Genomic DNA, 12,443 nt, shown 5'->3' with positions numbered 1-12,443 from the left:
TGGCTTCAAATTTAGTGAATAGTCATTTGATCTCTTTGCTCACTAGATTGAATGACAGAGTAGCTCTATGATTAGAGGCTGAATAAATTGGAGCTATAAGTCCCCATTTAAAATTAGCATTATTTTGTTTTCATATTGTTGATAAAATAGTGACACTTATATTTAGTTAGTAAGCTGAGTTGCAGTTTAATGTTGCTTGTCACAGATTCCTGTTCTGGTGCCTGTCTGCAGTCAAAACCTGCTTTGTTCCAAGTTTCAGCTGCCATTTTCAGTCCTGTCTGAGTTTTTGCCTTCGCCCAGTTCCTGCCCCTTTACTTCAGTCCCTCTCAATCCCATCTGCAGACCCCAGCACCCTCAACCATTTTCTATTGCTGCCTTCAAAGCACTGGTACCTGCTTTTCTCTAGGCTGCTATTCTGGCCTTGATTAAGAGGTGCCAGTGTTGGACTAGGGTGTATAAAGTTAAAAATCACACAACACCAGTTTATAGTCCAACAAGTTTATTTGGAAGCACTAGCTTTTGGAGCGCTGCTCCTTCACCCAGACAGATACCTGGTGACTATGGCAAGGACTGAATGACATCACAAGTTCTAAAAAGAGACACTGCAAGATCGTCTCAACGCTTTCTACGCTCGCTTTGAGCAGAATTTCAGTGGAGAGGTAACATCTATTCTGACAAGTCCTGATGAACCAATCCCAACAGTCACTGCATCAGAGGTCAGATCAGTTTTCCTCCAAGGAAAGCGATGGGACTAGATGGAGTACCAGGCCGTGCTACTCTGCCAGATCAACTGGCAGAGGTCTTCTCGGACATTTTCGAGTTCTCCCTACAGCAGGCCACATCCCTGCCTGCTTCAAGAGGCCAACATCATCCCTGTGTCTAGGAAGGCTCATGCAGCTTGTCTCAATGACTATCGCCCTGTGGTCCTAACTTTGGTGGTCATGAAGTGCTTTGAAAGGCCTGTCATGGCATTAATCAACTCCAGCCTCCCCACTACTCTTGACCCACTCCAGTTTGCCTATCAGAGCAGTAGGTCCACATCAGATACCATATCACTTGTCCTTCACTCCTTCCCTCGAACACCTAGAACAGCTACCTAAGAATCCTACTCATTGACTACAGTTCAGCCTTCAACACTATTATCCCTTAAGACTGATTACTAAACTTAGTGATCTTGGACTAAGCCCCACTCTCTGCAAATGGAGCCTCAGTTTCCTGACCCACAGGCCACAATCAGTGAAGACTGGGGACAATATTTCATCCTCACTAACACTCAACATTGGAGCCCCCCCAGGGGTGCTTACTCAGCCCCCTACTGTACCTGGGCATAAGCCCTTTATCAGGGCTTATGCCCGAAACGTCGAATTTCCTATTCCTTGGATGCTGCCTAACCTGCTGTGCTTTAACCAGCAGCACATTTTCAACTGTGATCTCCAGCATCTGCAGACCTCATTTTTTACTCACTGTATACCCATGACAGTGTTGCCAAATACCAGACTAATGCCATTTTAAAGTTTGCTGATGACACCACCAAAATTGGTCACATCTCAGATGGCAACAAAGACAGATTGCAGACAGGCAGTGGAAGACCTGGTAAAATGGTGCATTGAGAACAACTTAGCTCTAAATGCCAACAAAACCAAGGACCTCATTATTGACTTTCGGCGGGGTGTTACTCATGCCCCCCTACACATTAAGGGCACAGAGGTGGAACGAGTGGAGAATGTCAAGCTCCTGGGAGTGGTCATCCACAACAAACTTTCTTGGACTCTTCATGTGGACGCACTGGCCCACAAAGGCCCAACAACGACACTTCTTCCTCAGGCAGCTGAGAAAATTTGGCATGACGGCGAATACTCTTGCCAACTTTTATAGGTGTGCCGTCGAGAGCATTCTGCATGGATGTATCACTACTTGGTATGGTAACTGTACCATTCAAGATCAGAGACGGTTACAGAGAGTGGTGAACTCAACAATCACAAAGGCCAAGCTCCCATCTACAGAATCCATCTACCAGACCCGCTGTCAAGGAAGGCTGCCAGCATTCTCAAAGATCCATTCCACTCTGGCAATGTTTTTCTACAATCTCTGCCACTGGGGAGAAGATACAGAAGCCTGAACATGCACCAGCCAGTTCCGAAACAGTTTCTACCCTACTGTTAGACTCTCAGACTCTGAGCATTCATTTATACCTGTGTTTTTGTTTTTGCCCCTTTTTACCTATTACTTACTTATCTATGCTATTTAACTATGTGATCTGTCTGCATTGCTCACAAGACAAAGCTTTTCATTGTACCTCGGTACACGTGACAATAAATTCAATTCAATTCGATTTTAATTTTGACCTTGCACTAAGTTGTTTAATTCAAATAGTTCACCTTGTACTGACCAGCCTCAACCACCAGATGGAGCCAGTAAATTAAAATTTTTTGTCAAGTCAGTTTAATTCCATAATTTCTTTACAGTAATTATATTTAGAGTGAAGTTTCTACATTATTTTAAAATATTTTTATGTTAAAGAGTATTTATTTATGAATGTAGGCATTCAGTATGTGAAACATGAAGTTGAAATAGTATGAAGGGATTTTCTGCTGAGAAAGGTCAGGAAATATCTGACTACATTTTTAATATTTAGTGATTTTATTTTGCGAGTTATTTCAGTAAAGAATACAAAGCATCGCGCACATATGGTACAGTATTTAAACTTGTACATTGAACATTACTTGCTCAGAAATAAACAAAGGAACCTAACTCCAGTTGTTATACCCTCCCACTCCACCGAGGACATGCAGGTCCTTGGACTCCTCCACCGGCAGAACATAACAACACGACGGCTGGAGGAGGAGCGCCTCATCTTCCGCCTGGGAACCCTCCAACCACAAGGTATGAATTCAGATTTCTCCAGTTTCCTCATTTCCCCTCCCCCCACCTTGTCTCAGTCGGTTCCCTCAACTCAGCACCGCCCTCCTAACCTGCAATCCTCTTCCTGACCTCTCCGCCCCCACCCCACTCCGGCCTATCACCCTCACCTTGACCTCCTTCCACCTATCCCACCTCCATCGCCCCTCCCCCTAGTCCCTCCTCCCTACCTTTTATCTTGGCCTGCTTGGCTCTCTCTCTTATTTCTGATGAAGGGCTTATGCTCGAAACGTCGAATTCTCTATTCCTGAGATGCTGCCTGGCCTGCTGTGCTTTGACCAGCAACACATTTGCAGCTGATCTCAATGGGAACCTATCATATAACTTGTTTTACTTTGCAACTTTCAGGAATGTAACCGTGATGCAAAGTGGACTTTAGAAGGATGACTGGTGATTTCATTGAAATATCCACAGTGGGATGTTGAAAGTGATAGGCTATATATTTTAAGTTTGGGCAGATAGACTTGAGATCTCAGTGAATTGAAGGATGTGAGAAGTGGGCACAAAAGTAAAGTGAAGCCCAAGCTTGTGATTGTGTTGAATGGTAAAGCATTTGCTGGGTTAAAATCCTGGAATTTCCTTACGGAATTGTGGATAAGCCCAGAGTAGGTGGACTACAGTGGTTCAAGAAGAAAGCTTACCACCACCTTCTCAAGGGCAATTAGTAATGGGCAATAGATCTTGGCCAAACCAGTGATGCCACATTCTACAAGTGAGTTTAAAAACAATCCAAGCTCATTGTTGTGAATAGTTTGCGCCCATCGTCTACATTCTACGAGAAACTTTCAATATGGACCTCCAGAAGGTATTTCTCTGTCTACCATTTTAAGTACTCCTCTAAACATTCAATCAGCTTTATGAGTCATGACCTATAATTTCCAAATCCACGTAACCTTTCTTTGATCAGATGACTGTTTACAAGGTGTTGAGTTACTCAGTCATTAATTGCGAATTTCGCTAATTTCCTGCCAGATATTGTCATCCCGTAATTGTTTTTGTCTTCCTCACTTTTCCAAAATATTACTGGCATTCACTAGTTTTCAACCTAAAAGAATAGGTCCTGAACCATGAAACTTTGGAAGATTATATTTGGGCACCCACAATGTCTTCACTTTCATCCTTTGAAACCCTGGGATAACAACTGTCTCCTCCTTGGAATGCGCCACTGTTTAATATCATCATTTCCAATGCTGTCAGTTGAATTTAATTTTGATGATCCAGTAGTTTTTATTTTGAGATATTTAGTATAAATCTCTTCTTGTACTGGCACTAAGTCATGCCTGCAAATTATTTTGCAGCACATCTTCTATTTCTTTATAGTCTATGACAATCTCATTGTTCTCAGGTTTCTTGGGACTCACATAGCTGTTGACTGCAATCTTTTTCCCAACAGAAATGGAATATTTCTTGGATGGATTTTGATACTCCTGATGTCTCAAAATTGGTTAAAAGAGTCCCCACGCCTTTTAACATTTCCAACAACTTTACAGATATTTGGTTTTGAAACAATTATTCAATTTTCTTTTGGAAGTTTTTATTGATCTTGCATCCTGCATTGTTTCTGATATTTCACATAACAAATAATTCATAGTGACTCAAGATAAACACAACACCAATCATCTACCTCTGATGAGAGATCAGCTTATGGTCCTTTGGGCCTATGACAGCTTTCACCTTCTCTTACAGCACTGAATCGTACAACAGGGAAACAGCCAGTCCATGCAGAACATAATCCCAAAGTAAACTAGTGCCACCTGCCTGCTCCTGGCCCATATCGCTCCAAATCTTTCCTATTCACATACTTATCTAAATGTCTTTTAAATGTTGTAACTGTCCCTACATCCACCACTTCCTCAGGAAATTCATTTCACAAGTGAACCACCTTCTGTGTAAAAAATGTGGCCCCTCGTCTTGAACATCCCCATCTTGGGGGAAAAGACAACTCCCATAAACTCGATCTATACCCGTCATTATTTTTTTAACTTCTATCAGGTCACCTCTCAACCTCCAGTGAAAACAAATTCCCAGCCTATCTAGCCTTTCTTTATAACTCAAACCTTCCATACCTGCCAACACCCTGGTAAATCCATTTTGAACCCTCTCCTGCTTGTTACTTTCCTTCCGATAACAAGGCAACCTGAACTCAGCACAGTACACCAGAAGGGGCCTCACAAATGTCCTGTACAATCTCAACATAATGTCCCAATGGGACTGAGCAGTGAAGGCAAGCATGACAAATGCTTTTTTAACCATCCTGTCTATATGTGATGAAATCTTTAAAAATTTGAATGGAGCTGTTTTTGTAAGGTGTGTTCAGGAGGGTTTCATAACTTAGTACGTTGACAGGCCAACGAGGGGCGAGGCCATTCTAGACTTGGTGCTCGGAAACGAGCCGGGGCAGGTATCAGATCTCATGGTGGGAGAGCACTTTGGTGATAGAGACCACAACTACCTCACAATCTACATAGCTATGGAGAAAGAGAGGATTAGGCAAAATGGAAGGATATTTAATTGGGGAAGAGGAAACTATGATGCGATTAGACATGAGTTAAGAAGCATGAACTGGGAGCAATTGTTCCATGGTAAAGGCACTATAGACATGTGGAGACTGTTTAAGAAACAGTTGTTGCGAGTGATGAATAAATATGTCCCTCTGAGACAGGCAAGAAGGGGTAAGATAAAGGAACCTTGGATGACGAGAGCGGTGGAGCTTCTCATCAAAAGGAATAAGGTAGCTTACATAAGGTGGAGGAAGCTAGGGTCAAGCTCAACTCTAGAGGATTACAGGCAGACGAGGAAGGAGCTCAAAAATGGTCTGAGGAGAGCCAGGAGGGGGCAAAAGAAGGCTTGGCAGAACAGATTAGGGAAAACACAAAGGCATTTTACACTTATGTGAGGAATAAGAGAATGGTCAAAGAAAGAGTAGGGCTGATCAGGGATAGCATAGGGACTTTGTCTGTGGAGTCTGAGGAGGTAAGGGAAGCCCTAAATGAGTTTTTTGCTTCTATCTTTCTGAAAGAAACAAACTTTGAAGTGAATGAAACCTTTGAAGAGCAGGTGTGAATGCTGGAATGGATAGAGATTGAGGAAGCTGATGTGCTTGAAAATTTTGTCAAACATTAAGATTGACAAGTCGCCAGGCCCGGACCAGATTTGTCCTCGGCTGCTTTGGGAAACAAGAAATGTAATTGCTTTGTCACTTGCGAAGATCTTTGCATCCTCACTCTCTACTGGAGTCGTACCTGAGGACTGGAGCGAGACAAATGTAATTCCTCTCTTCAAGAAAGGAAATAGGGAAATCCCCGGCAATTACAGACCAGTAAGTCTCACGTCTGTCGTCTGCAAGGTGTTAGAAAGGATTCTGAGTGATAGGATTTACGACCATCTGGAAGAGCATGGCTTCATTAAATGCAGTCACCACGGCTTTGTGAGGGACATGTCATGCCTCACAAACCTTATCGAGTTCTTTGAGGATGTGACTAGAAAAGTTGATGAGGGTCGAGCTGTGGATGTGGTGTATATGGACTTCAGCAAGGCACTTGATAAGTTTCCCCATGGTAGGCTCAGTCAGAAGGTCAGGAGGAATGGGATACTGGGGAACTTAGCTGACTGAATACAGAATTGGCTGGCCAACAAAAGACAATGAGTGGTAATAGAAGGAAAATATTCTGCTTGGAAGTCAGTGGTGAGTGGTGTTCCACAGGGCTCTGTCCTTGGGCCTCTACTGTTTGTAATTTTTATTAATTACTTGGATGAGGGGATCGAAGGATGGGTCAGCAAGTTTGCAGACGACACAAAGGTTGGAGGTGTCGTTGACAGTATAGAGGGCTGTTGTAGGCTGTAGCGGGACATTGACAGGATGCAGAGATGGGCTGAGAGGTGGCAGATGGAGTTCAACCTGGATAAATGCGAGGTGATGCATTTTGGAATGTCAAATTTGAAAGCTGAGTACAGGATTAAGGATAGGGTTCTTGGCAGTGTGGAGGAACAGAGGGATCTTGGTGTGCAGGTACATAGATCCCTTAAAATTGCCACAAATGTGGACAGGGTTGTTAAGAAAGCATATGGTGTTTTGGCTTTCATTATCAGGGGGATTGAGTTTAAGAGTCGAGAGATCTTGTTGCAGCTCTGTAAAACTTTGGTTAGACCGCACTTGGAATACTGCGTCCAGTTCTGGTTGCCCTATTATAAGAAAGATGTGGATGCTTTGGAGAGGGTTCAGAGGAGGTTTACCAGGATGCTGCCTGGACTGGAGGGCTTATCTTATGAAGAGAGGTTGACTGAGCTAGGACTTTTTTCATTGGAGAAAAGGAGGAGGGGAGGGGAAGTAACTGAGGTATACAAGATAATGAGAGGCATAGATAGAGTCGATAGCCAGAGACTATTTCCCAGGGCAGAAATGGCTAACATGAGGGGTCATAGTTTTAAGCTGGTTGGAGGAAAGTATAGAGGGGAGATCAGAGGCGGGTTCTTTACACAGAGAGTTGTGAGAGCATGGAATGCGTTGCCAGCAGCAGTTGTGGAGGCAGGGTCATTGGGGACATTTAAGAGACTACTGGACATGCAAATGGTCACAGACATTTGAGGGTGCATAAATGAGGATCAATGGTCGGCACAACATCGTGGGCTGAAGGGCCTGTTCTGTGCTGTACTGTTCTATGTTCTAATTATGTACCTGAACCCCAAGGTTCCTCTGTTCTACAACACAGCCCAAGGCCCTACCATTAATGGTGCTTAGTGGTTAGCACTGCTGCCAGGGACCCTTTGTGTTGGAGTTTGCACATTCTGTCCATGTCTGCATGAGTTTCCTCTGGGAGCTCCTATTTACTCCCACAGTCCAAAGATGTGCATGTTAAGCAGATTAGCTGTCGGAAATTGCTTGTAGTGTTCAGGGACGTGCAGGCTGGGTGGGTTAGCCACGGGAAATACAGGGGTAGCGGTTGGGTCTGGATGGGATGCTGTTTGGTGTGGACCTGTTGGGCCAAATAGCCTGTTTCCACAGTGTAGGGATTCTATTAATTACTTACTGTGTAAAGAAATGAACCCTCTTGTAACTTCTGAATATTTTGCCACTTACCGTAAAGGTTGTGTCTGGTTGCTGATCTCTCACTTGACATAATTTCTCACGATCCAGTTGAGCGTCAGAGCACACTCAATGGGCTTAATGGCCTACTCCTGCTCGTATAATCTATGTTCCCATGCTTTTGAACGTTGCTAATAAATCACCTGTCGACTGTTCTCATTTTAAGGACACCAATCTCAGCTGCTATAGAGTTGTAACACATACAAATCTTTCAAATTAAATAAAATCATATAATGAAATAAATCTTAAGGCAATAACCATATGTAAAAGAAATCTGAAATGGAAGCAATTTATTGTACAAAAGAGTGCATATCATAAAATAGTAACTCTAAGTAGAATATAATAGCATCAAAAGAACAAAGTTTGGATCAGATTGAAGCTACAAATTATATTTAAAGGTGTTTAATTTTGTTTTCCAATATATTTTTGCTGCAAATATATTGTAAGTGATAAAAAAATGTTTTGAAATACCACAAGAAATAAATAGGATTTATATTTGTGCACTTCAAAAAAAAAGATCAATTATCTCCCAGCTCAATGGATTAACAGAATTGACTTCCTTCTTTAGGAAGTGCTGATTTTGTGATTGGCTAATCAAGTTTCTCAAATTAGGCTGTTTGTTGGGAAGGGTTTGTTTAATCTAGAGCACTGAACTGCAGGTTCCTCTACCATTGCTTTCTGCGTGGAGCTATTCTCTGCTTTCTGTATTTATTAAATTGACGAAGACCAAATAAATTATCTCTCTGTCCTTTTCCTCTCTTTCTTCTCATGTTGTTCACCTCTGGGAATCTTGCAGAGTTCTGTAGACTTTGGAATATATTCTGCCGGTGTTCCTGCTTCTCGTTACAATTAAAGGTCAATGCCACACCAACATTAGACTTCATGACTCTGGATACACTGTCTGAACTTCCATGAAAACATCTCCCCAGTGCTATTTCTTTGGCTGTCCTTGGATCCTGATCAGTTACTGTGTAGATTCCATAGTTATGGCCAAGGGGATCGAGTGGAGCCAACATGGTAAATTCACTGGAGTCATTGTTGACAGCAAGAGGAAGGTGGTTGACCAGATATTCCTGTAACATATTGTTCACACTTTCTCTGTGACATTTACCTTGAGGGATGATCTTCACTAATGTGCGGTCAATGCGTTCTTGGTCATAGAGCATTCCACTACACTTAAATTCCAAGCAAACGGCAGAGATGCCCAAGTGGTCCACAGCACGAGTACTTCGCATATCACGAATGCCGTAAATTTTTCCAACTGTCTGAGGATGAGTCCCTCCTGTGTTTCGAGATCTCACAGTAATCTCTTGAGGGCTGTGGAGTTTGACCTTTATATAACAAGCTCTGAATTCCAGTGGCCTCGGCCACCAAGCAAGGTAGTCTTCTGTCCAGCTCATTGGGTCATCCTCATTGAAAGGTACAGTGTTAAAAGCATAACTGTCTCCTTCGACTCTATAAAATCGGAAATGACCTGCACTAAATGAAGCCTCTTCACATTCTTTAAAATTTTCATAAGGGTAAATAGGACCATCCATTTCATCTGAGACAGTGGATGGTGGTTTGGCTACATTTATTTTAAAAGCTGTCTTTTTAACATTGGCATCTTCATGATCTGATCTTCTATACTGCAGCTTATTGAAATAAGACTGCTGAACACCTATTGTATTTGAGTTCATATCTGGGAAAGATGCTACTGCCTCAAGTTCTTCTCCCCCTAGAGTTGCCATCACATAGGCTGAGTAAGCATCTGGCTGCTGGTCATCACAGAAAGCTGGCAAGCAAGCTCCATTTGGGCCAGTAATAACACTGTCAAACCGACCCCAAGCTCTGGGATTAGAGGAAAAACCTGACATGGGTTCCACATTAATAAGTGACACTACAACTCCTTCGATCTGATTGCTTGGCATAAATCGATCACTTCGAAAAGTTCTAACTTTAACATAGCACCTTCTGCTTTCAGGGACATCAAGGTTAAAAAGTCTTCTCTCTCGAATCTCCATATTGCCCACCAGAAACTTTCTGTCTTCTCGTTTACCTCGTCGAGTACTAATAAAAGTAAAATCACCTTCTTCTTCCCAGAAGCCCGTTTCAGGGTTCATTGACCACAGTTTCATTTTCTCCAAGTGTTCTGGCATTTTAACCTGTGCAGAGTCCAGAAAAACCTTCACTTGTCCTGCATTGAGGCTTTCCTTTGTCGCTTCATCTCTAAAGTCAAGAGAAAACATGCCATATGTCCTCAAAGGAAGAACATCACCTTCTTCATTAATGAAATTCAGATCACTCTGGGCTGCTGACGCTAACGAGATATCCCTTGGATCTAGGAATGTTACACTGGCTTTGACTAACCCCCTGTAAATATCTCCATTCTGCCTGTAGAAGGAGTTGGGAGGAATCTCCAATTCCACTATGGGACTTTGGTTTTCGATTGCTCCCAGTGAGATGGTATTGCTGATAGAACAATCCAAAGTCACTGCTGGCTTCTTCCTTAGAAGTTTAATCTCATGATAGACAGAGCTGCCTTTTTTGTTAAAGGGAAGAATCTTTGTTGTGTTCACAAACTTGCCATACCGATCTACAAAGGTGAGTACTAGCCGATCAATGTCTGCAGGAACCTGAACAGAGAATGTTCCTCTAAACCCAGTCATACTAATCTTCTTTCCACTCATGAAAATCAGTCCAAACCGCATGGCTTCACCATTATCAGCAGCAAGTGCACGGCCACGGACAATTGCCCTGGTTTCAACACATTTCTGACAACCACACCTGCTGACCACCTTGATTGGAAGCATATAGTTGGTGCAGGAAATCTTCCTTTCCACTAGTTTCACTGCCCCACAGCAGTAAGCTGTTGTGTCTTTGCATCGTGGCTCTGGTTCATGCTCACCACTGCATGTTGTGACAGAACATTTTCCCACATTGTAGTAAAAAGACTGAGTCAGATTCTGGTAACAGTCATAAGGAAGCTGTATTAAGTGGCTCTTAGGTTTGGGGTTGCATGAAGGAGCACCAAGAGCTGTCAAAATAAAAACAGTGATTTTAAACCCACATGCTTATTTTATGTCACAGCTTTATGAAGAATCTCAAAGCACTTCAGATATGGTGACCCCCGGTCTGGTGAAAACAGGAAGATTATGTAAAAGGCTCAATACTTTTTATGATGTATATTTTGAGGGTGAAATTCTGGTCACCATCACATGAGCATTCACTGCCTACCTTCATAAAGTGCCACAATATCTTAAACATCCACCTGATCACAAAAAGTCCAAATTGTTTTTTAAGTAAACTCTGTCAATTCTGCATTGACACGTCATGCCATGTTAGTGTGCTTTATTACTCAGAGGTGACCATGCCACAAACTGGACCAGGCTGGCACAAATTTAAATCGCAAAAAATTATTTCACTAAAGATGTGGACAGAGGAGATTTACAAGGACATTGCCAGAATGGAAAATTGCAGCAATGAGCTTTACTTAATAGGCTGGGGTTCTTCTTCTTTGAAGAGGAGACTTTTGATTGAAGTGTACAGCATTGTGAGGGGCCTCAACAGAATACATTTCTCATAGCAGAGAGTAACTCAGAGACATGAATTTTAAGAGATTGGTGGAAGGGTTAGGTTTTTTGGCTGGCTGCCACAATGGGCAAAGTGGCCTCCTTCAGTGCTTTAAATTTCTCTGCAGTTTTCAAACATTTCATGTATCTAAAAAGGATGAATTTGCAGGTCTAAGAGGTAAGGGCTCAGAAAGAACATGAACTGTTCCTTATGACAGCCAGCACAGACATTGTGGGTAGAATGGACTGCTTCTGTACCATATCAATTCAAGGATATTACAAGGTCAGAATGGTGGATGTGGTCTATATGGACTTCATTAAGGCATTCAACAAGGTTTCCCATGGGTGACTGATTAGCAAGGTTAGATCTCATGGGATACAGGGTGAACTAGCCATGTGGATACAGAATTGGCTTGAAGGTAGAAGACAGAGGGTGGTGGAGGAGGGTTGTTTTTCAGACTGGAGGCCTGTGACCAGTGGAGTGCCACCAGGATCGGTGCTGAGTCCACGACTTTTTGTCATTATATAAATGATTTGGATGTGAGCATAAAAGGTATAGTTAGTAAGCTTGCAGATGACTCCAAAATTGGAGGCGTAGTGGACAGTGATGAGATTTACCTCAGATTACAACAGGATCTTGATCAAATGGGCCAGTGGCCTGAGGAGTGGCAGATGGAGTTTAATTTAGATAAATACGAGGTGCTGCATTTTGGGAAAGCAAATCTTTGTAGGACTGATACACTTAATTGTAAAGTCTTAGGGAGTGTTGCTGAACAAAGAGACCTTGGAGTGCAGGTTCATAGCTCCTTGAAAGTGGAGTCGCAGGTCAATAGGATAGTGAAGAAGGTGCTTTCTTTTATTGGTCAGAGCATTAAGTATAAGAGTTGGGA

At 42.6% G+C, this 12,443-nt stretch overlaps 1 protein-coding gene across 2 annotated transcripts in view; it reads right to left on the bottom strand.

Annotated features, from left to right (window-relative positions):
- Positions 1-8,407: 8,407 nt before the first annotated feature.
- Positions 8,408-12,443, bottom strand: part of cilp (cartilage intermediate layer protein, nucleotide pyrophosphohydrolase) — a 64,248-nt gene continuing 60,212 nt past the window's right edge. For both annotated transcript variants that reach the window (XM_060852898.1, XM_060852900.1), the window contains one exon: positions 8,408-11,018. In XM_060852898.1, coding sequence (XP_060708881.1) covers positions 8,668-11,018 — 2,351 coding nt within the window. In that variant the 3' untranslated portion in view covers positions 8,408-8,667. The remainder of the gene's footprint in view (positions 11,019-12,443) is intronic.

This window comes from Hemiscyllium ocellatum, chromosome 39, assembly GCF_020745735.1.
Source record: "Hemiscyllium ocellatum isolate sHemOce1 chromosome 39, sHemOce1.pat.X.cur, whole genome shotgun sequence".
Lineage (NCBI taxonomy): Eukaryota > Metazoa > Chordata > Chondrichthyes > Orectolobiformes > Hemiscylliidae > Hemiscyllium > Hemiscyllium ocellatum.
This window is presented reverse-complemented; position numbering and strand designations above follow the sequence as displayed.